At 54.8% G+C, this 24,858-nt stretch overlaps 1 protein-coding gene across 1 annotated transcript; it reads left to right on the forward strand.

Annotated features, from left to right (window-relative positions):
- Window positions 1-220: 220 nt before the first annotated feature.
- On the forward strand, window positions 221-19,200 carry Cndp1 (carnosine dipeptidase 1). Its single transcript, XM_048363290.1, has 14 exons — window positions 221-398; window positions 769-858; window positions 971-1,029; window positions 1,929-2,105; window positions 2,835-2,984; window positions 5,069-5,231; window positions 6,581-6,669; window positions 10,319-10,519; window positions 11,357-11,441; window positions 13,741-13,901; window positions 15,716-15,880; window positions 17,615-17,756; window positions 18,176-18,323; window positions 19,022-19,200. Exons 1-14 carry the CDS (start codon window positions 221-223, stop codon window positions 19,110-19,112), a joined length of 1,899 nt encoding a protein of 632 aa, XP_048219247.1. The 3' UTR covers window positions 19,113-19,200.
- Window positions 19,201-24,858: the final 5,658 nt, after the last annotated feature.

Consider the following 24,858-nt stretch of genomic DNA (forward strand, 5'->3'; position numbering starts at 1 on the left):
AGTTCAAGCCCCCGGGCTGGGGGAGGCCGGGCAGCCGCTGTAAGAAAAGAAAAAGAGCAAAAGGGTGAACTCAAGCGCCCAACAGGCTTTAGGGAAAGGGCAATGAGGCTCCGTCAGCCTGACTGAAGGGGACATGGCGCACCCCCCCCTTACCACCAGGGTCCCTCGAAATATTAGGCAAAGAAAAAAGCGACGTGGGGGCAGCTGGGAGCCGGGCGCAATGGGGCGGCTGGCAGAGCGGGTGATTTTGAGGATGCCCGCGGCGTCTGTGTCACCGGGGTCAGCGGCAGCCGCGGCCGTGGTCTCGGCTCTCTCCCGAAGCCGCTGGGGTGTTTGTTCAGGGGGACGCAGAGGGGCCGGCAGCGCGGACGTCCTAAGATACGGCCGTCGGGGGGACGGTGCGCGCTTCTGTGGGCGTCAGGAGAAGAAGGCAGTGCTGAAAGGCGAAGCAAGCTGGGAATGGCGCGGAGCTTCTGGGGGGGGGGGAAGGTCAGGTCTGGAAAGCCGCAGTGGTCGCTGGTCACCCACGGTTCACACCGGGAGCCAAGAAACGAGGTTCAAAACCAGGCCCGGTAGAGAAGCCTGTGAGACTCATCCGGGATTTCGTCCCAGGACACGGCTGAGCCCCGGTTACGTCCAAAGTGGAGCTGTGGCTCCACCGGTACAGCGCTAGCCCTGAGCAAAAAAGCTGAGGGATAGCGCCCGGGCCCCGAGTTCAAGACCCAGGCTCTGCAAACACCCACCACCACCACCAAAACCTCCATGTAGGCACGGATGAGACAGCACGGGACACCCGAACCCTTGTCCTGCACCGAGGAGCAAGCAGCGGCTCTCAAGAAATCCCTGGGGTGAGGGGAGGTGAGACTCTGCCGCCAGAGGCACAGGAAGCTCGGGTGTCTCCCTGCCGGTCCCCAACTCTAGCCGCCGGTCGCCTTCCCCTTCCCGGCTCCTGTCTCCTCTTTCTGCCCAGGTGAAGGCCAGGCGGGAGCCTTCTGGATAACGGGCCTTCCCCCGGGGAATTACTTCAAGGTCAGGCACAGCTGTCACCCGAGAGCACGCACAGAATGGCAATGGGAGGCGGAGAGCCGGCAGGCAGCCCGGGCTCCCCCAGGACATGAGCGTGGCAGGGAGGTCTGGACGGCTGGTCCGCGCCACCTGCTGGTCACCATTGGTTTTGTTGTTTTGCCAGTCCTGGGCCTTGGACTCAGGGCCTGAGCACTGTCCCTGGCTTATTTTTGCTCAAGGCTAGCACTCTGCCACTTGAGCCACAGCGCCACTTCTGGCCATTTTCTGTATATGTGGTGCTGGGGAATCGAACCCAGGGCCTCACGTATACGAGGCAAGCGCTCTCGCCACTAGGCCATATCCCCAGCCCCCTGAGAGTGATCTTATTCGCTCTCAGGAGAGAATTTGTTCTCATGAAGAACGGTAACCTAGAAAGATGCCGTTTTTCAGTATCATTTCCTGCGGTGACATTCGTTTCCTACCCTTCAGTCTTTTTGGAGACAGGGTCTGCTGACGGAGCTCAGCCGGGTGTCGAACTCCTGCCCCTGCGGCCGGAGCCCCCCGAGTGCAGGGGTTTCAGGCGCGCACCGCGGGCAGGGGGATTCCTTCTCCCTTCTCAGCCTGTGAGGGGTTCAGTCAGGGATGCTGGGGAGCGCGAACACCGCGGCCCTTCCGAGGGGCTCACCCAGCACCGGGGCGCCCCGCTGGCGGCCCCCCCTCCCCAGGGCCCGCACGCCCCGCCAGGCCGGGCCACCCCGTAACCCGAGTCCTCGCCGTGCTGCTGTGGCTTTGGCTTTGGAAAGGAGAACTTGGGGGGCAGAGGTGACGGAAACGCGCGTTCCCAGCTCTGCGGTCTCGGGTTGCTTTCCTCCAGCCCGGCTGGAAGCGGCTGGGTTGCGTAACGGCCTTTCTTGAAGGCCCAGAAAGATCCAGACGCCCGCGGCTCACCCCGTGGTCCCGCCCACCGCCGGCAGGCCTCGACGCTGCTGCCGCTGCTGCTGCTGCTGCAGGGCGCCATGTTCTCGGGGTCCCCGCCGCCCCCCGGGCCGCTCGACGCGCTCCTCCAGTACATCGACCTCCACCAGGATGAGTTTGTGCAGGTTGGACCAGGTGCGGGGGTGGGGTTGTGGGGGTGGGGGGGTGGGGGGGTGGGGGGGGCGGGAGGCCTGGATCAGGGGGAGGGCCAAGGGGAGAAGGGAGACGCCCGCACTCACCGAGTGTCACCAGTCCTCTCCTGGGACGGGTGTCTGCAGCCACGGCCCTCCCCACCCGGGGGTGGGGGCGGGGGCGGGGGCGGAGGGGGGCTGCCGAACCTTCTGCCCTTGGCCCCCTGGCGCCCTGGACGCCTGGGTGTTGGGTCCTCTGGGAGTCGAAGGGCGTGGGGGGGGGAGAGTGGGGGGGGGGGAGAGTGGGGGGGACCCGAGCCGCCCTGTCCGCCGCCCGCCGCGGCCCAGCGCAGGCGTCCTGGCTCGTGAGGCCCCGTGGGAGCTCCAGGCGCCATGGGGGGGCCCGTGTGGGAAATGGAGCCCCCTCAGCGCCCCCCATACGCCCTCCCTTCACGACGGCATCAGGCACGCAGGGGTTGACGGGTGACCAGCGTGTCACAGACGTCCCAGCCGGGCTGGCTTCCGGCCCGACGCCCCTCCGCCCTCAGAGTCGGGAGCGGCTGGGGCGCTGGGCGCGAGCCCCCCCCCCCCACTCTACACGCCGCTCACACGGCCTGCAGGACCCCGTCCGCTGACAGGTTTGGGGTCACCCTTGCGTTGCCCCCCCGCACGCGAGTGGATCGGGGTCCCCAGCCATGCGAGTCCTCTCCTGCCTTCCGACAGGTGCTGAGGGAGTGGGTGGCCGTGGAGAGCGTTTCGGGGCAGCCCGCACCCCGCTTCCGACAGGAGCTCGCCCGCATGATGGCCATGGCTGCCGACCGGCTGCGGGGCCTGGGAGCCAGCGTGCACACCGTGGAGCTGGGCTCTCAGCAGGTGCGGGGGGGAGGGGGGAGGGGGAGCTGGGCTCTCAGCAGGTGCGGGGGGGGAGGGGGAGCTGGGCTCTCAGCAGGTGCGGGGGGGAGGGGGAGCTGGGCTCTCAGCAGGTGTGGGGGGGAGGGGGAGCTGGGCTCTCAGCAGGTGCGGGGGGGGAGGGGGGAGGGGGATCTGAGCTCTCAGCAGGTACGGGGGGAGGGGGGAGCTGGGCTCTCTGCAGGTGCGGGGGGGAGGGGGGAGCTGGGCTCTCAGCAGGTGTGGGGGGGAGGGGGAGCTGGGCTCTCAGCAGGTGTGGGGGGGAGGGGGAGCTGGGCTCTCAGCAGGTGTGGGGGGGAGGGGGAGCTGGGCTCTCAGCAGGTGTGGGGGGGAGGGGGAGCTGGGGTCTCAGCAGGTGCGGGGGGGAGGGAGGAGCTGGGCTCTCAGCAGGTGCGGGGGGGAGGGGGAGCTGGGCTCTCAGCAGGTGCAGGGGGGAGGGGAGCTGGGCTCTCAGCAGGTGCGGGGGGGAGGGGGAGCTGGGTTCTCAGCAGGTGCAGGGGGGAGGGGAGCTGGGCTCTCAGCAGGTGTGGGGGGGAGGGGGAGGGGGAGCTGGGCTCTCAGCAGGTGCGGGGGGAGGGGGAGCTGGGCTCTCAGCAGGTGCAGGGGGGAGGGGAGCTGGGCTCTCAGCAGGTGCGGGGGGGAGGGGGAGCTGGGTTCTCAGCAGGTGCAGGGGGGAGGGGAGCTGGGCTCTCAGCAGGTGTGGGGGGGAGGGGGAGGGGGAGCTGGGCTCTCAGCAGGTGCGGGGGGAGGGGGAGCTGGGCTCTCAGCAGGTGCGGGGGGGAGGGGGAGCTGGGCTCTCAGCAGGTGTGGGGGGGAGGGGAGCTGGGCTCTCAGCAGGTGCGGGGGGGAGGGGGATCTGAGCTCTCAGCAGGTACGGGGGGAGGGGGAGCTGGGCTCTCAGCAGGTGCGGGGGGGGAGGGGGAGCTAGGCTCTCAGCAGGTGCGGGGGGGAGGGGGAGCTGGGCTCTCAGCAGGTGCGGGGGGAGGGGAGCTGGGCTCTCAGCAGGTGTGGGGGGGAGGCAGAGGGGGAGCTGGGCTCTCAGCAGGTGCGGGGGGAGGGGGAGCTGGGCTCTCAGCAGGTGCGGGGGGGGAGGGGAGCTGGGCTCTCAGCAGGTGTGGGGGGGAGGGGGAGGGGGATCTGAACTCTCAGCAGGTGTGAGGGGGGAGGGGGAGCTGGGCTCTCAGCAGGTGTGGGGGGATGGCCCCTCCCACGGGGGGGGCGTAAGGGAGGGGAGGGCCCCTCGCTGTGGGAAAGGCCCTTGTTCCGCCTGGCCCCCAGATCCCTGTCGTTCACCTCCACGTGCCGCCTTTCTCAAAGGCCCCCTGGCCCCCAGCACTGCCCGACCATCCCCACCCCAGCCCCGCACCTCAGACACCAGGGGCCGCTCCAGAAGAGGCCGCGCTCCGCGCCCCCGTCCACTCCCCTTGCGATCGCACACATACGTGAGGCACACATGCGTGCATATGTGCATATCTATATATAATATATCATTTTTTTGCTGATCCTGGCTTGAACTCAGGGCCTGGGCTCTGTCCCTGAGCTTCTTTTGCTCAAGGCTCGTGCTCTACCACTCCAGCCACAGCGCCACTTCTGGATTTTCCTGAGTGGTTTATTGGAGATACGACTCACACCGAGTTTTCTGCCCGGGCTGGCTTGGAACCGCGATCCTCAGACGTCAGCCTCCTGAGCAGCCGGGATGACAGGCGCGGGCCACCGGTGCCGGGCCGTGGTTTATATTTTTAGGAGCGAAAGTAACACCCAAAAAGAAGAGCCAGGCGTGGTGGCGGTGGCCCAGGCCTGCAGCCCTCGCGGGAAAGGCCGCAGCCTCCGCGCAACCACAGACGGGGCGGGAGGGGCGCTGTGGCTCGGCGAGGTCGAGCGCCAGCCGTGAGCCACAGGAGCCTAGGGAGACGGGGCCCAGGCCCAGAGTTCAAGAAGACGAGCACCTGGGTGCTGTGGGGACCCAAGGACAGGACGCGCAGGGCGCCCAGCGTGAGGTTCGGCGTCTCCTGCCGGGGCGGCGCGGGCCACTCGCTGTCTTTCCGCAGCTGCCGGATGGCCGGAGCCTCCCCCTGCCGCCCGTCGTCCTGGCTGAGCTGGGGAACGACCCGGACAAAGCCACGGTCTGCCTCTACGGACACCTGGACGTGCAGCCCGCGCTGAGGAGCCGCGGGTGGCGCAGCGACCCCTACACGCTGGCCGAGGTCGACGGTCAGTGACCTCTGACCCCTGGGGGCTCAGAGTCCACAGGATGCAACTGGGTTCCTGGGTCTCTACCTCTCCCTAGCAGGCAGGCGCGGGCGGCTCACGCCCGCAGTCCTCGCTGCTCAGGAGGCTGAGCTCTGAGGGTCACGGCTTGAAGCCGGCCCCGGCAGGAACGTCCGTGGGACTCTCCTGTCCAGTGAACCAGCGAAAGGCTGGGAGTGGCGCTGTGGCTCCGCTGTGGCGTGTCAGCCAGCACCCAGGCCCCCTCCCAGAACCACAGCAGGAGCGAGGACCAGCGCTGTTCTCTTGACTTCTAGTCAGCCCTCCTGGCCGACTTTCTTCCTCTTGTGGACCGAATCAGGACTCTTTCCGTCTCTAGATGGGGCTGCTGGACAGGAAGAAAGCAGTTGCCGAGGTCACATGAGTTTCCCCACCCCCTTTTTTTTTTTGGCCAGTCCTGGGGCTTGGACTCAGGGCCTGAGCACTGTCCCTGGCTTCTTTTTGCTCAAGGCTAGCACTCTGCCACTTGAGCCACAGTGCCACTTCTGGCTTTTTCTGTCTATGTGGTGCTGAGGAATCGAACCCAGGGCTTCCTGCATGCTAGGCCAGCACTCTACCACTAGGCCACATTTCCAGCCTGTACAAGTGCTTTTTTAAAAACTACCGAGTTGGGGGTGTGGAGCCTGCTTAGCAGATGCAAGACTGAGTTCAAATCCCTGCGCTACCATAAAAATTAGAAATCCAAGTGTGGTTTCTGTTTTATGAAGAAAAGAAGAGGAAAGGTTAGTAGAAATCCACTCTGCAAATTGTAATCTACTCAACCATTGTGCAAATTGTAAGATGGTAGGAGAGGCCGTGCTCCAAGCTGCTCGGGAACAAATCCTCGGGTCCCCTCAGTGCTCAGATGAAGCCGCCAGTGATGCGGAGGCCAAGCCAGCTGCGGCTTTCACGTCGGCACATCCCACAGGACTTGCTGTGGCGCGTGGCTTAGCGGTAGAGTGCTTGCCTAGCATGCATGGAGCCCTGGGTTCGATTCCTCAGCACCACATATATAGAAAACAGCCAGAAGTGGCGCTGTGGCTCAAGTGGCAGAGTGCTAGCCTTGAGTGGGAAGAAGCCAGGGACAGTGCTCAGGCCCTGAGTCCAAGCCCCAGGACTGGCAAAAAAAAAAATAAGTTATTACTTATAATGTCAGTGAGTTATAAAAAGTGTTAAGGAATGATTCCTTGTCAAACATTTGTTTTTATTTATTTTTTCTTCTTTTTTGTCAAAGTGACAGCATTTGTTTTTAACCCATTGGGTGCGTCCGAGGCCTCTGTGCTGCTTGGGAAATTCCTTCTCCCATTGCTTCACAGGCAAGCTCTACGGGCGAGGAACGACGGACAACAAAGGCCCTGTCCTGGCTTGGATCAACGCCGTGAGCGCCTTCCGAGCCCTGGGGCAGGTAGGCGGCCGGCCGTGGGGGGGGAGGGGAGCGGGGTGAATCCACGCGCGTGTGCTACGCCGCGGCCCGTTTCCCAGCTGTCTTTGGAAGACGCAGAAGTTCTATCACATTCTTTTTTTTTTTTTTTTTTTGCCAGTCCTGGGGCTTGAACTCAGGGCCTGAGCACTGTCCCTGGCTTCTTCCTGCTCAAGGCTAGCACTCTGCCACCTGAGCCACAGCGCCACTTCCGGCTTTTTCTGTGGATGTGGTGCTGAGGAATCGAACCAGGGCTTTGTGTGTGCCAGGCAAGCGCTCTGCCCCTAAGCCACATTCCCAGCCCCACATTCATTTTATACACGGGAGGAATAAGGCTAGGAAGATCAAGAAATATACTTCATGTGGCCCGACGAGTGGCGGTGACCATAACGGGTCGCCAGGCTCAGCGCGGTCACGCACGCTTGTCATCCCGGCTAGGTGGGAATTAGAGATAGTAGGTTCATGGCTCGAGGCAAGCCTGGGAGGAAGAAAATGAGTAAAACTCTTATCTCGAGACTCATGGAGCAGGGCAGGGCCTCCCTGAAGAGCCAGACAGTGCAGGTAATCCCGCAGCCAGAGGCTTGCTGTACGGCGAGGTGGACCCCAAGCAAAACGTCCTCAAGGCCCCAGCTGAAAAACACACTGACGCTCTTAGGGCTGGGATCTGCGGTGAGTGGCTCTGGGGCCACGTCCTGAGTTCAAATCCTGTAAACACAGAACAGCAACCAACCAACCCAACGTGAAACAACAAAAACGGTGTGGGTCCTGTGGCTGTTACCCGTTCCTTTCCTTCCCTGTTGGAAATTAGCACGCATTTTTTCTAACCTTGGGTCTCAGTCTTTGCGTCTCCTTCCTGGACTCTCTCTCTTTCGTGTGTGAGTGTGTGTGAGTGTGTGTGAGTGTGTGTGTGTGTGTGTCCCAGCCTCCCCCCCCCATCTGAGCGAGGCACGGCTGGCGAGGCCCCCTCCCCCCTCCGCAGGGGTTTCAGATGGGGGGGCAGCGCTGCCATGGTGGGGTGGGGTGGGGGCGACCGGCAGGTTCCACTGAGCAGGCAGTGTGTTGGCTGTGGAGGGGCAGAGGACTTGTGTGCCGGGGCTCATCCTTGTCATCCTAGCTACTGAGAAGCCTGAGCCCCGAGAGCCCCGTTTCCCCCACAGCGGCCAGTGGCCCCCGGGACCCCGGGCAGGGCCTTGGGCTTAGGCCTCCAGAGGAGCCGCTCCCTCTCCCGGAGGTTCAGACGCACGGCCTTGTCTCTCCGGAGTTGTTTCTCCTGAGACGTTAGCCCAGGAGAAGTCTGTATCTCATTTATCAACTTATTTAGCTCATGGAAAGAGTCAAGCTCAATAAATCTGCCATGTTTCTGGCTGGGTCCTGAGGGTCAGTACAAAGCTGTTTTCTTATCCACAGCCCTTTTTTTTTATTATTAATTAAATTTTGTTGACAAGGTGTTGTGCAAAAGGGGTACAGTTACATAATAAGGCAGTGAGTACATTCCTTGTGATACCTTACACCCTCGTTTTTCTTTCCCTTGCCTAGATCAGGTAGACACGTATACAATACACAGTGTACCAAAATCATATACAGTAATCACGTAAGGTACACCAAAGGAAATTCGCCTAGAACTTTAAATGGAATGTCAACAATAGAGGCCTCCTGTGTCCTTCTCTTGGAGTTGTTTTTGCTTATACATAATGTAAGGCCGCTGACCCAAACCTGTGCAAATACCATTTGAAAAGAAGTTTGTTGTTTCGCAGACCTGGTCTCTACTGTCTCCCCCTCCCCGCTCCTTAACAGTCATATATCAAGTAGACCATGCCCCTTTGTTCTCTGTGTTCTAGGCTTGTCTCGCTCAACATTATTTGTTCAAGTTCTGACCATTTCCCTGAGAATACCAATATTTCATCATTTCTAATGTAGTATTCCATTGTGTACAGGTACCACATTTTTTGGATCCATTCATCTGTGGAGGGGCATCTGGGTTGTTTCCATATTTTGGCTATTGTGAATTGTGCAGCAATAAATATGGATGTGCAGATGTCTTTTTGATATCCTGAGACCTGTTGTTCAGGATAGATGCCTAGGAGTCCACAGTCATTTTTTAAAGTAAAGAAGTACTGAACTTGCATATGGCCTGTTATTCCCTCCTTCTTCCACTTCTTTCTTCCCTCCCTCCCTCCCTCCCTCTTTCCTTACTTCCTTCTTGCAGACTGAGTTATCTATCTATCTATCTATCTATCTATCTATCTATCTATCTATCTATTTTGGTCAGTCATGGGGCTTGAACTCTGGGGCTTGGGCACTGTCCCTGAGTTCTTCAGCTCAAGTCTAGCACTTTACCACTTGAGCCACAGCACCACTTCTGGTTTTTTGGTGGTTAATTGGAGAGAAGAGCCTCACAGACTTTCCTGCTGAGGCTGGCTTTGAACCGCTATCCTCAGGTCTCAGCCTCCCCAGTAGCTGGGGTTACAGACTTGAGCCACTGGCGCCCGGCTGTGCCCACCGAGTGCTTGAGCACAAACACCTCACTGGACGTCTTGCTGAGAGCAGAGCTCTTACTGATGTTCACTGTAAGGGTGGAGGGAGGAGCCGTCCAGGGGCCCAGAGGAGCCGGGTGGAGGCCCGGGGGGTGCGAGGCTGAGGGCCCCCACGCTCTGCACTGCCCAGCTTATTGCCTTGGTTTGTGGATTTTTTTAGGTGTGGTTTGCCAGAAAGTGCCTGCCGTCTCCAACTGCTTCTCAGTGACTGTGTGTGTACTCAGTAAATATTAATAAAGACTCCTGCGGAGTCAACGTCCCGTGCTCCAGCTCTACTTCCTAAGTGGCACACAAGTGGCACGGAGGCAGCCAACGAGCCATTACCCCGGGCCCTTATCTAAATGGACGACCCAAGTGGGTCCTTCAGGAGTGAGCCGCGCCCCCCCCAGGCCCAATGACCCGGATTGAGCTGCCGAGGTTAACCGCTCCCCTCCGTGTGGTCTGTGCTTCGAGAAAGACCCTGCTCGCTCTTCTCAGTGCGGCTCTTAAAGACAGGAAGTTATAAATTAAGTTCAAAAACCAAATGGGGAAAGCGGCATGTTGTAAAATTGTTAAAGGGGCTCTTTCTGTGGCTCACAGGAACAGGAGAGAAACTCCAGCTCCATTCTGCTGCCAGATCAAAGGCTCTGAATAAATTAAAAGGCAGACTGAAATCATAGCTGAAAAAATAAAAGACACTGGACGTAAAAATGATCCTGTAGCTTAACCATCGTTCAGAGGAAAGAGTGCTCATTGCTCTTGCTCAGAAGTCTGAGGGTGGAAGAGCAATTTATAGCTGTCCTCAGAAAAGTCTTTTGGAGGAGGAGGAGGAGGAGGAGGAGGAAAGATGGGGGAGGGGGAGGCGGAGAGGGGAGGGGGGGGGAGGAGAAGAGCTGCCTCCAGTGCGGGAAGCTTGGTGGTGCTGGGCACAGCCTTCAGGGGTGGACCAAGCTCTCCGCTCTCCGGGCCTCGCCTTGAATCCTCCTCCAGTCTCTCTGGAAACTCCATGGCCAGAAGCAGAGCTGTGGGGACCGGATGGCCCATCCGCTGGCTGGAGAGGATGGTTCCGTGTCACCTGCAGACAGAATGTGGACGCTGCCCTTGTTCTGTCCCGACCGCAGGACCTCCCGGTGAATGTCAAGTTCCTCCTGGAAGGGATGGAAGAGGCGGGTTCCGTGGGCCTGGAGGAACTCGTCAGGAAGGAGAAGGACGGCTTCTTCTCCGGCGTGGACTACATCGTGGTCTCGGATAATCTGTGGCTCAGCCGCCGGAGGCCGGCGCTCACCTATGGCACCCGAGGGAACAGCTACTTCACCGTGGAGGTACTGGGGGGACTTGGGGGGGCTGAGGATGGAGTGGGGAGGGAGGAGTCCACTCTGGGAAGCCCTCCCCTGAGGTCTTGGAACCCCGGGTTAGGGTGGTAACCCAGGGGGTCCTACCCTGTGCACTTGGAGTGCGCATTCGCTCTGGAGAGAGGATTCCTGGTGAGCGCGGGAGGTTTAGGAAGGATGGCGGTGCCGTCGCGATCGGGAGGCGAGGGGGGGAGGCCTCCCCACAGGAGGGCTGCCTGGGTGGCCCGTGCCTCGGGGGAACCCCAGGCCCAAAGCTGGGGCCACCCTGTGCGGGCGCCTCGTCTCTCTGGCTTAGCGTCCCACCTCAGAAGTTGGTACCCTACTTTCCGGCTCCCGTTGAGAGTCGCCAAGACTACGTGTGGTAACAGGCTGGGGTTCGACAGTTTCCTTCTCCTTTCTACTCAGGCAGACACCTGCGATGGTGCATACGATTAGAACCAGAAAGCTGGGGGTGGCAGGGAGAGGTGTCAATAATTAGGTCATTTAGGCCGTTGGGTCACCGAATGGAAGGCAGGCTTATTAGCCGATCCACCTCTCCACACCCAGGCAGTTGTGAAGCTCAATTTTTATGGACCAGATGGAAACATCAATTTTAGTGTTCGACAAAACACTTTGGCAGACATGGCAATGTGAATTCCAGGATGGAATAAGGCCGTCTTCCCTTCCCCCTCACCCAGCCCCTACCCCGAGATAGATACCTAAGGAGCCGGAGGGAGAAGACAACAAGTAGGGATGGGGAAGGGCAGGGCAGGGCAGTCATGGCGGAAGCCCGGAGGAAGCTTCTCTCTTCTCTTACCTGCCCTACAGGTGAAATGCAGAGGTCAGGACTTTCACTCGGGAACCTTTGGCGGGATCCTGCACGAACCCATGGCTGACCTGGTGGCTCTCCTGGGTAATCATGCTCAGTTCCCTCCTCGCTGTTGTTTTACATTTGAACTAGCGTCTATCAATAGCGTGAGGGGTCGAGATGTGGTCATTCCGTACACGCACACGGCGCGCTTGGAACAGCATTCCCGTCGCGCCCCCTTTGCCCGCCCCCCTTCTCCAGTGTTGGGTGCATTTCACTGTGCCGTCTGCACGTCTCTCTGTTAAACAGTAGAGTTGGTCTGCGTTTGGGTCATCCATGCCCCCTCCCCCTCCCCGCCCGGTGGCGCAGCCCTGAGACCTGGGGCACTCCTGCTGGCTCCCTTCTCGGTGCTCCCTGCACAGTGCTCCCGCTGGCTCCTCAGGGTTTCCTGCATGGCTGTGCGTCTTGAGGCTCTTCTGCCCCACACCCTGCACCCTTCTGCCTGGATGAGGAGCAGAGCCTGTGTTGTGTGTTTCCCCACTCTACTCTGTGACAGTGGGCAGAAGTTTATGAATGAGGCCCAGGGGAGGTTCTGTGCGTGTCTTACTGGCAATGCGATTTGGTTCTCGGAGGCAGTGAGAAGGGAGACAGCACTGACAGTACTGAGGCTTGAACTCGGCACTGTCCCTGAGTGTCTTGTGCTCAAGGCTAGCACTCTACCACTTGAGCCGCAGCTCCGCTTCCAGCCTTTTCTGTTTCTGTGGTGCTGAGGAATCGAACCCAGGGCTTCGTGCACACTAGGCAAGCACTCTACCCCTAAGCCACGTTCCCAGCCCAGCAGTGTTGTCTTAACCTCACATCCTGCGGCCCTACCCCTGGCAAGCCTCCAGCCTGGCTTCCTGTGATCATGTTTAAAGTGCGGGCATGTTCCATCACCGTGGTCTCTGCGGGTGCTCGGCGGGGCATCTCCCGGCTTCAGTTGTCTGTGCCAAGCCCGACGACCTGCACATCTGCACACGTGACATCATACGCATTACTCTGTGGCCAGACAGTCCCTCTGCGCGGGGAGATGGGAATCCGTGGCCCAGCGCCTATCAGAGCGGGGATGTGTCTAGAATCTCCGAGGGTGCACTGTCGTTGTTCACACCGGCCTGGAAGCTCTTTTGTTTTGTTTTGCTTTTCTGAGACAGTCTCACTATATAGCCAGACTGTAATCCTGCCTCAACCTTCTGTGCCCGAGGATTTAGAAATACGAACCACCACACCCAGTCTCAAGATTTAAAGTGTTTCACAATAGTGTTCCTCGCCTGATGTTGTCGAATCTTAATAATTTTAAGAGTATGGATTATAGATCTGTGAAGTACCTTTCCTTGAATGAAAGTCCCCAGATGGATTAAGGAATAACGTCGCTGCCCTGCAGACATTTTTGTCGCTTATGTCAATCTACAGCCAGGGTTGCAATCCATCTTCGCCAAGCATTTTCCGGAGACACTCGGCAGTGCACATGGGCAGCTTCCTGTCTCGGTATTTGTCGATGAGTTTCACCATTCCACTGGCCACGAAACTCCTCCGTAAAGATCAGATTGCGCATATGCTTAACTTGCTATAAAGAATCTTGCGGCCATGATAGGCTAGATCCCAAGGACGCCACGTGACTGTGCACAAATGAGTATTATACCATTGTGGGGTATGTGTGTAGGACAAAAGAGTGAGAAAGGGTGAGAACTTTGAGTCTTAAATGTGTCTACAGCTGTGTGGCCTGACTTCGAATGGTGACCTTCAGATCTCAGCCTCCTAGGTAGCTAGGATTACAGGTGTGAGCCATTGGTATTGAGCTACTTAAAAAAAAATCATTCAACAGGGTTTAGTTGTGATATTTCCATACACATATCTACTGTATTCTGACCACATTTACTTCCTCTGTTTCCTGTTCTTCTTCCTTCCCCACCCTGGGGAAACAGTTTGAATATTCCTATGCGTGAATGTGCAGGGCTTCCATCACCCCCACCCTCGCCACCCTGCCACATAGGACTTTTAACCCCGGACCCGCCAGAAGGTGAGACACGAGCCCTGTCTGTGGCCCAGGAGGTCCCATTGAGAACCCGAGCCTCACGCGGGGGAGTTAAGTTCACTGGACCTATTGCAGACCCACGCGTTTCGGTCCCCTCCTCTAGCGGAGCACGGCATCACTGCCAACCCGCTTTGCCGGGGGCTCGCCTGGTAACCGGGTCCTTCCAACCGCAGCCTTTCAGGCCGACTTGCTACCAAGGGTTCTGGCCACGGGGAGCAGTGACAGTGACCAGCCCGCTGCCACGCAGGGGGCCGCTGCCCGGCTTGACTCCCGGACGCCAGCACGGCTCAGCCGTCCTTCCTGCTTGCCTTGCGTTCCGTGTGCGTCTTGCAGGTAGCTTGGTGGACTCGTCAGGACGTATCCTGATCCCTGGAATCTATGACCAAGTCGCTCCGATGACACAAGAGGAAACTGAAAAGTACAAAACCATTGATCTGGACCTAGAAGAATACCAGAATAGTAGCCAGGTTGAGAAATTTCTGTTTGATACCAAGGTATGGGCACAAGAGGATGGATAATCTGAAAAGGGAACGATGATAATGGGTCATGTTCCCCCAGCATTTCATTAGTAGCAAGCAGGTGATGCTGATCCGTGATCTGAACGCCTGCAGTAGGTGTGGATTCCGAGGCAGACGAAGGTTTTCACAGCCACTCGGTCTCCATTGGCCGGTTCTTCTTGGGGGGTCTGGTAGGCACTTCCCTCAAGTACTTGACCCTGGCCAGTGACTCACTCCTCAGGCATGCCTTCCCAAAGCAGTTACTCACTTATTTTGATTTTTGAAAGGACTGAGTTTGAACGCAGGGCCTCGTGCTCTCTGGGCAGGTGCTTTATTTCTAAGCTACCCCTCTGGTGCTTGTTTGCACGGATTATTTTTGAGGTAGTCTTGCTTCCTGTGGTCCACCTATTTTAGGCTTCCTGTTCATAGCTGGGATGACAGGTAGGAGCTCCCATGCCCAGCTCTTGGTTGAGAAGGGGTCTTGCATGCATGCCTGGGCTCAAATAGGGTCTTCCCGATCTTAGCCTCCCAGATGGGGGGATCACCGGTGGGAGCCACTGGCCCTGGCCTGAAGTAGTTTATTAACCTAAAACCCACACCAGCCTTCCGCCAAAGAAGCTGGACTTCTTTTTTTTTTTTTTTTTTTTGGCCAGTCCTGGGCCTTGGACTCAGGGCCTGAGCACTGTCCCTGGCTTCCTTTTGCTCAAGGCTAGCACTCTGCCACTTGAGCCACAGCGCCACTTCTGGCCGTTTTCTCTATATGTGGTGTTGGGGAATCGAACCCAGGGCCTCATGTATACGAGGCAAGCTCTCTTGCCACTAGGCCATATCCCCAGCCTGAAGCTGGACTTCTTAACAGTTCAAGGATTTGGAAAAGTGAGACTGGTTCAGACCTAAGACCTCAAGTTGCTCATCTTCTTGGGAAGAATCCGAGTTTCTGGGCTGATCTGCAAGGGATGCCCTTCCTCCTTTACTAAGGAGAGCCAGAGCCGATGGAAAATTTAGATAGCCTTTCTCTTCCTTTTGTTAAAAAACAAAACAACACTTGCCTGTAGGTAATTGGCAGCTCCAACTGATTCCCAAGGGAATTCCCAAGGGCAGAATCAGGCTGGAAAGAAGGGGTAGGGCTGGTTGGGAATGTGGCCTAGTGGTAGAGTGCTTGCCTAGTGTGCATGAAGCCCTGGGTTCGATTCCTCAGCACCACATAAAAAGAGGCAGAAGTGGCGCTGTGACTCAAGTGGCAGAGTGCTAGCTTTGAGCAAAAGAAGCCAGGGACAGTGCTCAGGCCCTGATTTCAAGCCCTGGGACTGGCAAAAAAAAAAAAAAAAGTGGCAGTACTTCTTGTGGCTCACATTAGGTCTGTGAGGCCACAAGTAGGAAGGAAACTGGTCCAAAGGCCTCCAGAGTCCTTTGAGGTCTTTGAACAAGATCATTTGCTCCACAAGTTATCATTGCCATGATCACGGATAGCCATTTATACTTGACCTCAGTATCTGACGCCCCTTTGGCCATCTGTTAACTGCCAACTCCAGGGCCCAGCAGACAGTGGTGCGGGGTGGCAGTGTGGGCAGGTGAAGCGGGGTGGGGGGGGCAGTGTCTGGGGGAGAGACGCTCACCTGGCCTCCTTGGTGAGCAGCGGATTCCTCGGTCACCAGCAGCTCTCAGATGAGCCTGCGTCGCTGGTACAAGCTGTGTAAGTCACATGAGGTTGATCCAGGTTTATATATATATATATATATGAGCGGGAGGCAGTGCCCGGCTTCCCGTGAGTTCCAGCAGCTGCTCTGTAGATGCCTCTTATTTTCATGTAGGAGGAAATCCTCATGCACCTGTGGAGGTACCCATCTCTCTCTATTCACGGGATTGAGGGCGCCTTTGATGAGCCGGGGGCGAAAACCGTCATCCCTGGCTGTGTGACGGGGAAGTTTTCCATCCGTCTCGTCCCTGACATGAACGTGTCTGCGGTGGAGAAGCAGGTAACCGTCGCTGTCCCGCAGAGCCGCTTCCCAGCCCTGCGCCCGGCAGGGAGCAACTCGCTGCTGCCCGCGAAGCCTCCTCTTTGCCCACACGGAGGGAGGGGAGGCCGTGTCAGGGAGTACTTCCTCCCACCTTTCCGTGCGATTGTGGTGGTCAGATAAATGTCCATTTGGAATTTCAGTGATGGGAAATGTTTTTAAAATTAGATGGTAGCTAAAGGCAAGATTAGATTTCCATTTAGACAGAGTAGCTAACTGCCTGCCCGCTGGACATAGTCAGAAAAATCTGAAGCCCAATCATTAGGGGTTTTTAAAAAAAATAAAAATATGATGTCTGAAATCAACACTTCGAAAGCAGCCATTTTAATGAAAATGTTATCTGGGAGGAGTTGTCTGTTTAAATTATCAACCCATCATCGATTTGTCTCCAGTTAGTTTAACAGAAAATAGGCTGTGGAATAAATGAGCTGAACAAATAGCTCATCATCCCCCTCTGCCACTCTCAATTCCATTATCCTCCTTCCATGTTGCCACTAATTACACTCGAAAAAGCACTGCTTTGCCCCCGTCCCTTCTTCCCCATACCCCTTCCTTCCTAGGGAGACCTCACCCTGTTTCTCTTGACACACCGCTTGTGGAGCGAGGCCTCTGTCTCGGGGCTGCCCTGCCAGCGCCTACACAGATGCTGGTACTCACTGAACAAAGGAGCAGGAGGGAAGTGACAGGGTGGCTGGGGTCTTCCCTGGAAGACCCTCCTAGCAGACCCGGGGGAAGGGACGAGAGGAAGGTGGCATAGTCTCCTTCGCCGCGTTTCTCGGACTTTCCAGATGCCTAATGTGTCCAACACTGTCACCAGGGTGCCAACAAATCAAGACTCAAGGACATTCTGAATGAGAAGTTGTGCTTGAGTGATGTTTCGTAATTTTCAACAAACATTACTCAGACAGCAGAATCTGAATTCAAATCCAGCCCACATTTCTGTCATAAGAATGGGGATAGGGGCTGGGAATGGGGCCTAGTGGTAGAGTGTTTGCCTGGCATGCACAAAGCCCTGGGTTTGATTCCTCAGTGCCACATGAACGGAAAAAGCTGGAAGTGGTGCTGTGGCTCAAGTGGTAGAGTGCTAGCCTTCAGCCAATGAAGCTCAGGGACAATGTCCAGGCCCCCAGTTCAAGCCCCAGGACTGGCAGAAAAAAAAAGAAGAAAAGAAAAAAAGAACAGGGATAGAGGTGGGAATTGCTGAAGCCCAGGGCCTCTGAAGGTCTTGCATACTATGGAGAATCCTCTAGCTGATCTAAGGGGAGATCACAGCATTCATCACTCAGTTTTCCCCATTTGTCAGGTAGGAAGGTAGGGATTCTGAAGTTTGAATTCAGGGCCTCATGCTTGCTTTGGCAGATGCTGTACACTCTAAGTCATTGTCCCAGCCCAATTGAACCCTAACTGTCCCCTCTCCTCCTCTCCCCTTCCTCCCTCCTCCTCCTTTCTTCCTTTCTTTCTTTCTTTGGTTCTCTCTCTCTCTCTTTCCCTTCCCTCATTCTTCCTCCCTTCCTTTCTCCCTCCCCTCCCTATTTTCCTTTTTCGCTGTACTAGAGATTGAACCTAGGCCCTTACAATTTGAAGGAAAGCACTTTCTCTCCCCTAGCTCAATTAGTTTCTGGATGAAAGACCCTACTCACTGTACGAGAGAGGAACTTGAAATTCTTTCTTACTATCCACAATGGCAACTTGTAGGTAAAGCAACATCTTGAAGCCGTGTTCTCCAAAAGAAACAGTTCCAATCAGATGGCTGTCTCTTTGGTAATAGGACTTCAGCCATGGATTGCGAATATGAATGACAATCAGTATCTTGCAGCAAAAAGGGCCATCAAAACAGGTAAGCCTTTAAGGTATTGAGCATAGTTTGCAATGGGAATAGAGGTAGGCAAAGCTTGTGAACCGCTCCTGACACTCAAATGTCAACTCCCTCTCTAGGATGTAATATTGAGTCCAGTCGTCTTCCCAGTTTTCCCCATTTTGCTGAGCGAAAAAGCTCAAGGAGGGTGCCGAGGCCCAAGATCATTGATCCCAAGCCCTGCAGGGCCTACAGTTAGCTGAGCACTGGGCCTGGGCTGGGGTGGGAAACGCTTTGGGGGACAGCCCCAAGCTCTCAGTATTGTAGGTGTCTCCATGTTGCTGCTGTTGGCATAAGACCAGACAGACGGCCTCCTGCTGCTTCCTGGCCTGGCAGGGACACATCCTGTGGGGTTCCTTTTGTCCTTACTTGTTCTGGTGCCTTCTTTTCTTGTGCTCTAGTGTTTGGAATAGAACCTGATATGATCCAGGATGGATCGACCATTCCGATTGCCAGAACGTTCCAGGACATCCTGGGGAAGAGTGTGCTGATGGTTCCGCTGGGCGCTGTTGATGATGGAGAGCATGCTCAGAATGAGAAGATCAACAGGTCAGCTGGCCCCCGCGCAGGCTCCGGTGGGCCCCTCTGTTCACCTGGCGTGGTAGTGGAGACTGTCAGACCCCCTGGCTTACACGAGGCCGGCGAGTCCCAGGTTAAGGTGCTGGCTGATTCGGTGCTTCTGTGGGCTTTCTGCCCAGCTCTCAATCCAGTGCAATCTGTGTCCTTACCTCACAGAACTAGAGACCTGAGGAGCTGGGGGAGGGAAAGCAGAGTAGGGGGGAGGGCTCGAGGCTAGGCAGGAAGTGAGCAAGCTCTAATCGCTTCCTAAGTACAGTCATATCTGGGGTTAGAGCATCGACATATGAATTTTGGAGTGCATGGCATTCAGCCCCTAACAAACAATATCCATATGTATACACCTGCACTCTGGGCAGATCATACAGCTGTCCTGAGCCTCCCAGCCCAGTGACAATGCATCTTAGAAATCCTGCCATGTCAGTGATAAGAAACCAAGAAAATGGACTTTTTGGTTTTTTACATTTGTGTCCAGGACCAATACCCATCCTCTTGATAATACCACTTTACAGTAGATGCACCAAGTGCCTCTCAGCCTGGCATCTCAGAGGTGTCTTAACCACCTGAGATGGACTGCGTCATAGCAAACCTCCCCATGAAAATGGCTGAATACCCTTCCTCCTTCCTTTGAACAAGAACTGTAAGTGTCTCCGCATTTTTCTTCCTGTTAGGTGGAACTACATAGAGGGGTCCAAGATGTTTGCTGCCTTTTTCCTGGAGGTGGCAAGACTGCATGCATCCCAGGACAGGGATCTTCCCTGACCTGCGGGGGGGCCCTCCCGCCTGAGATGGAAGCGTAATAGCCTGAACATACTGATACAGTAAAGCACTCCCCCCACTCAAAACCACACACACAACCACACACACACACACACACACACACACACACACACACACACACACAGAGACAGAGACAGAGACAGAGACAGACAGACATGGGGGAGAGATGGGGGAGACAGAGACAGACAGAGAGAGACAGAGGAAGGAAGCGAGGGAGGAAGGAAGGAAGGAAGGAAAGAAGGAAGGAAGGAAGGAAGGAAGGAAGGAAGGAAGGAAGGAAGGACGGACAGAGAGTGTCTTAGGACATTTGTGCCAATAATGAAATATTTTAAAGGCTGATCTGGAAAACAGCTTTGTTACTATTTTCTATTTTACTATTTGTGGTTGGGGTAGAACAGATATTCCTGAGTTTGGGGATACGACATCTAACTTTAGGATGCTGTCCCAACAAAAGAACCACACTGAGTGGGAAGATAGTAGAGTGATTCAGTAAATCAGAATTATACCCAAGGGGTCAGGTGGGCAGTCAGGGTGAGGGCTAGTCAGTCCCCACCAAGCTCCAGCTGTTGGAGCTTGGGGTGTTACCCAATAAGATGGGGTTGACAGCCCTCTCCAAATGGCTTGGCCATTCCCCAGAGGCTGCCTGGGTGTGGGAAGGCACAGGATCCTCTCTGCTTTTCTTGGCTGAAACTTGCTATGAGTGGGGTCCAAAAGGATATAGGGAAACCCTCTCAATGCAGAGTCTGGGGTAAGGGGTGGTAGAATGGAGTCTGTTAGCCTGGGACATTTCCACATTCCAATTCCTGACTGCCTAGCTGCCTATGCCTAGCAGTTTAACACCCCGGTTCTCACGTCCTTGAAGCCACAGCTAATCGTACCTTGCTTGTCCAGTTGCCCGGGATTGTGTTCAGTCAGCGCGACCTTCACACACTGGACAGTTCTTCAGTTAGGCTCTCCCCTTGTAACTCAATCGGAATAATCCATCCAGTGTGCTTTCTGGGTCCTGAAGTGCCCAGGGCACATGAGCATTCTGCACTATCACACCTTCCTCTTAGTAATAAAAATGTTGGTCTCGCCACTATGCTGACTTTGCTGTGGGCTCATTTTGGAGTTAGTAAGGTATGGTACTGCATTCATCTCATATGCTCCTTCAATTATTTACTCCCACTCCTTGAAAAGTGTGGAAGCTGAAACGAACCACATTCATACCTTTATGCTGCTGAGATTCCTTGTGCAAAATGTTTTTAAAAAATACCCCAAACTCCTTTACCTTTGCTATGACTGATGCTACCTGATCAGTGTCTTTGCCTCCTGCCCTTCCCATCCCATCAGTAATGTCTGTCTGTCTGTCTGTCTGTTCCCTGTAGATGTAAATCCACTAGAGGAGAATCTATTCTGATAGAATTTCTCTCGCCCCATTGGAATTGTACTCAATTGGCTACATCTAAACTGCATCAGTTTTAGATAGAGAACTAATGAACCCTGACTTCAGTAAAACATTCTGAAGTTAAAGTCCTCAGCGAATGCTGCATCCATTAATCACTGCTGCTCACCATCTTATTTGGCTTGATTGAGGTTGATGGTGTAAACACATAAAAAGAATGTAATCTTTCTACAGTTGGGTGTATGTAAATAAATCTGTTCAGTCTTTATAAATTCATTATTTAAATCGCATTAAGGGAGAAGAATTTAAGGATTTATTAAGAACGGCTCTCCTGATTTCAAATAAAAACAAAGCTTCACACATCTGCCTTCCAACTAGTTTCCATGTCTCCATTGGTTCTTCAAACTAGCTAGTTTTCAAACTTGCTGCATCACATTAATAAGTGACTGGGACATGTGGTCAATGACAGTGTATCCTAGCCAACGGGAATCAGATCCCACTGATAGAAATCAGCCTACTCATAGAAACGAATCAAGGACTCCATTCAGTGTTTGCTGTGGGGACTGGAGACCTGAGGCTACCACGCCTGCTCCAATGCTGAAGAGTACCAAACCTGTTTGCTGAACGTTGCCGGCGTCTGATATCCTGTGCTGTGATTAGTTTATGCTCACAGGATTAGGGTACATTTTTAGATTCTATTGAATGATATGTTGTAAAGTGCTTGTGTTTGTCTACTAGTAAAATGATTGCAAAATACGTTTTAAGCATTTTGGGGCAACTTGCTATCTGTTTTGTGAAGTCATTAAACAGCGATAGGTACTTTCAGAACCCCAGAGCCCAGCTGCGTCTTGGTTAACTTTTCAGCTACTTATAAAGATTAGTTTGGGGGTGGGGGTGTTGAGCATAAGCGATTCCGACTCTGCAGTGTCGGAGTCCTGACGCCATGAGTCGCTGCCACTCAGTGGCAGATGGTTCCCTCTGCTCTTAGGCCACCCTGGGCTTCACCCAACTCCGAGCCCGGCGGGGTGGGTGACCTCTGTCCACCAGTGACATGGGAGACAGACAGGAAGTATCGTTTAAGTCTATTACATTGAGAGGGAAATCTGTTATCGGCCAAACAAATTAGCCAGTTACAAGAAGCTAAAAAAAAAAAAAGAAGCTGGAAGAGGAGTTACATGCTTATTTACACTTTTAAAAATCGGGCTGGGATCTTCCCCGCCCCATGCAGGGAAGTTCCCCTTCGCTGGGATGAGATTGTGTAAACTGCTTGACCAGCTGAGTAGTGGAACGCTCAAGGTTAAACCTGTGCCCTCCCAGGAGTAGGCGAATCCGCCCGCAGCCTGTGAGCCCCGCCAAATCCGTGCGCCAAGTCTAACTAACATGATAGGTTGGTTCAAACAGTTGCCACGAGGCAGACTGTGACTCCATTGGCCACCTGCGTGGGACCTGGCGTGCTCTGTAAGTGTTGTAACCTCCTTGGCCACCTGCGTGTGGCAGGCTTGACCATGTGGTTTGCCTTTATAACCCCACCCCGAGCATGGCCCTGGGCGCGGGGTCCCAGCTCCTGAGTCTGAGCTGTGACCCTGGCCGGTCAATATACTTTTTACTTCCCCAATAAATTCATCTTTTTGCTTGAAAAAAGAAATCAAATATATGCCCCTGGGTTAAATGATCAAGTAATACTTGGGTGTGTTGTGAGTACTGATTGTAAGGTCCACCCCTGGGAGGGCTCCATGCAGATGCCCCCCCATCTGTTTAAGTCTGAGCCCGGTACCCGTGTTACCTAGGTAACTGGCACACCTGGAGGCAGTTACCTCCTGCCTCTCTGAGGTCACATCCCATCCACCTGGCCAGATCTCCTGCCTTTCCCTATATAGTCTGGCTCAACACAGTCCCAGCTCTCCTTCCCTTTTCTCTTTTTTTCTTCTTCCTTCCCCTCTGTCTACCCACGCCCCCATCTTGTGTGGGCTGGCAGTTTCCTCTTCCCCCAATAAGCTCTTCTCTGCCTGCACCACGTGGTGGGTTCCTTTCCAGAGAAACTTACACTGATCAGGTGGGGATTTCACTGAATGGGAGGACAATGTGTCTGGCTTAGGAGATGTAGTGTGATAAAGTATCCTGACGGATGCAGTTTTAGGGGTTAGGGACACCAGCTGGGCCTCAGTGTCCTTGTGGAAATGCCTTTTGGTTTTATGTAGTATTTATAAACATAAGGTGCACTGACCTGAAAACCTTGCGTGTCTGCTGGACAGTGTGCCACTGCTGCGTGACACTTTCTGGAACTTGAGCTGGGGGGAGGGGAGGGATCCAGGGACACCCAAGGGCTGGCTCCAATCCCCTTCTTCCGGACATGTATGCTAAGCATGCCATCGCTCTCGCGCCTTTGTCTCAGCTGGGTGCTCCTGCAGTCCCCTCTTCTAGAACCAGACTCTCCCATCGGTCCTCAGGCCGTGAGAAAACCAGACTTTCCAATGGAAGTGGGTTGCTTACAAGTTTCTGCTTTGGCCTGGAGGCTTTGTTCTCTCTGGTTATTCTGCTAGTACAACATCAGTAAGTGCTGAATGGAAAAGAGGAACTGCTTTGGAATAAGGAAGAAATTCGAGAGGTAAGGTTTTCTCTTCACTGGCTTTTCCAAGATGGAATTAGGACACACCTCAGAGTGTTTAAGAAATAACAGGTGATGTGGGTATGTTTTGAGATCACTTTGTTAATCTATTAAAGCTCGTAAATACATCTTACCTGCTTCAGACTTAGCTAATCACAAGCAGATTGTGAGCCCCGGCTCAACCAATCTGAGCAAAGGGGCGGGGCCTTCTGTCTTAGGGATAAACGGGAGCAAGCTGCCGGTCCTGTGCTTGCTTGCCAGGTTTCTGGCTGCTGGTGCACTCTTCTGCAGCAGTAAATTTTGCCTTGCTTCACCAAGCCTTTGTCTTCTTGTCAATCATTGTGACTCTAGTGGCTCTTGGAGAGTGTATTTACAACACTACCTGTTTCATTTCTGTTGACTCCAGTAGTTCTTGGACAGGGCTTTTACACTACCTAGTTCATATCTGAAACACCAATCAAAGATGGAGACTCACCTGCCCCTGAGCCTGTTTTCCTTTCTGGAGCTCATTTACAAGCTCCTATCCTCTAAGTGGATCATGACCTAGTGGATGTTAAGACGCCTGAATCTCCTTCACCACCCTTCCAAGTCCAGAGCACATGAAGACCAGTTGACTGCATTTCCTAAAACCCCTCGTAGGCCAGCAGCCAAATTGGCTGCAGTGAAGAAGGTATTGTTTCCCAACCTGGACCTCTGCTACTGCAGGGAGTGCCCTGCTGTCTTAGGATGAGTTCTGACACCACAGGACGGTCCACACATGCAATCTGTTCTTGGTCTAAGAGTCCCTTTCTGAGGAGTCTTCTAGCTTTTCTGAAAGAGGCCTCAGCACCTTACCTGGTTCTTGTTTGCCTCTGAACACCCTTTTCTGGGTCTCATTAATAAAGTGCTCCCTCTCTCTCGGTCTTCAGGTCTCTGTGTGGAGGTGATTTTTCAGGAAACCCTTTTCTGGTCCTCTCTTGCAGTATATGAGGTAACCCTATTGTTGCATTGGTCTTCTTAGTTCCCTTGTAGCATTTATCATTTTTGTGAGGAAGTACCTGTTTGTATAATTTTAAAAAAGCTGTCTGCTTTCCTGGCAGACTACAAAATCTTTGCGGTAGAGGTCATATCTGTAATGACTCTCATCACATCTCCCAAGTCCCAGGCACACAGTAGGTCCTAAGGGAATGTGTGCTGAGCTGGGGGAGGGCTTCGGTGCTCGTGATGCTTTGTCATGCTGCCAAGACTTCCGTATGTTCCGCATCTCTCTGTCCCCTGGTCAGCTTTCAGCTGGGTCACACTAGGGGTCATTCCAAGTGAGCACCCGAGGCACCCAGTGGGGATTGCTGTGTGCAGCAGGTGCTTGACACCGTGGCTAAATCCGTCTCGATTCTCCCCTTCTAGGACTTCTAGATGCTTCGCTTCCACACTGGCCCTGGGTGGGAATCCTGCGAGCAGCGAGTGTGGAGAGAAAGCACACAATCATGCTGAGATGTGTGTACCAGTCGGGTAGGGCTGTGTCACCTCACAGGAGTCCTGGAAGAGTTCATGGCCGCCCTTCCCTGCTGGAACACTGCCTTCACAGTGTCCTGAGTGTGTGTGTGCACGTGTGTGTGTGCTTGAACTCAGGGCCTCACACTCCTGCTCAGCCTTTTTGTTCCTCAAGTCTAGTGTTCTATCACTTGAGCCACGCCTCCACTTTCAGCTTTTTCATGGATTTGTCTGCCCAGGCCTGCTCTGAACAGAGATCCTCAGATCTC

Source organism: Perognathus longimembris, chromosome 15, assembly GCF_023159225.1.
Source record: "Perognathus longimembris pacificus isolate PPM17 chromosome 15, ASM2315922v1, whole genome shotgun sequence".
In the NCBI taxonomy this organism is placed as follows: domain Eukaryota; kingdom Metazoa; phylum Chordata; class Mammalia; order Rodentia; family Heteromyidae; genus Perognathus; species Perognathus longimembris.

Excerpts from the sequence above, each read along its gene's own strand:
- Cndp1 (XM_048363290.1), top strand. The coding sequence starts at position 221 with ATGGGGCGGCTGGCAGAGCGGGTGATTTTGAGGATGCCCGCGGCGTCT. Across the intron at positions 1,030-1,928 it reads CCCCGGGGAATTACTTCAAG|AAAGATCCAGACGCCCGCGG; the intron begins GTCAGGCACAGC and ends TTGAAGGCCCAG. Across the intron at positions 10,520-11,356 it reads ACAGCTACTTCACCGTGGAG|GTGAAATGCAGAGGTCAGGA; the intron begins GTACTGGGGGGA and ends CCTGCCCTACAG.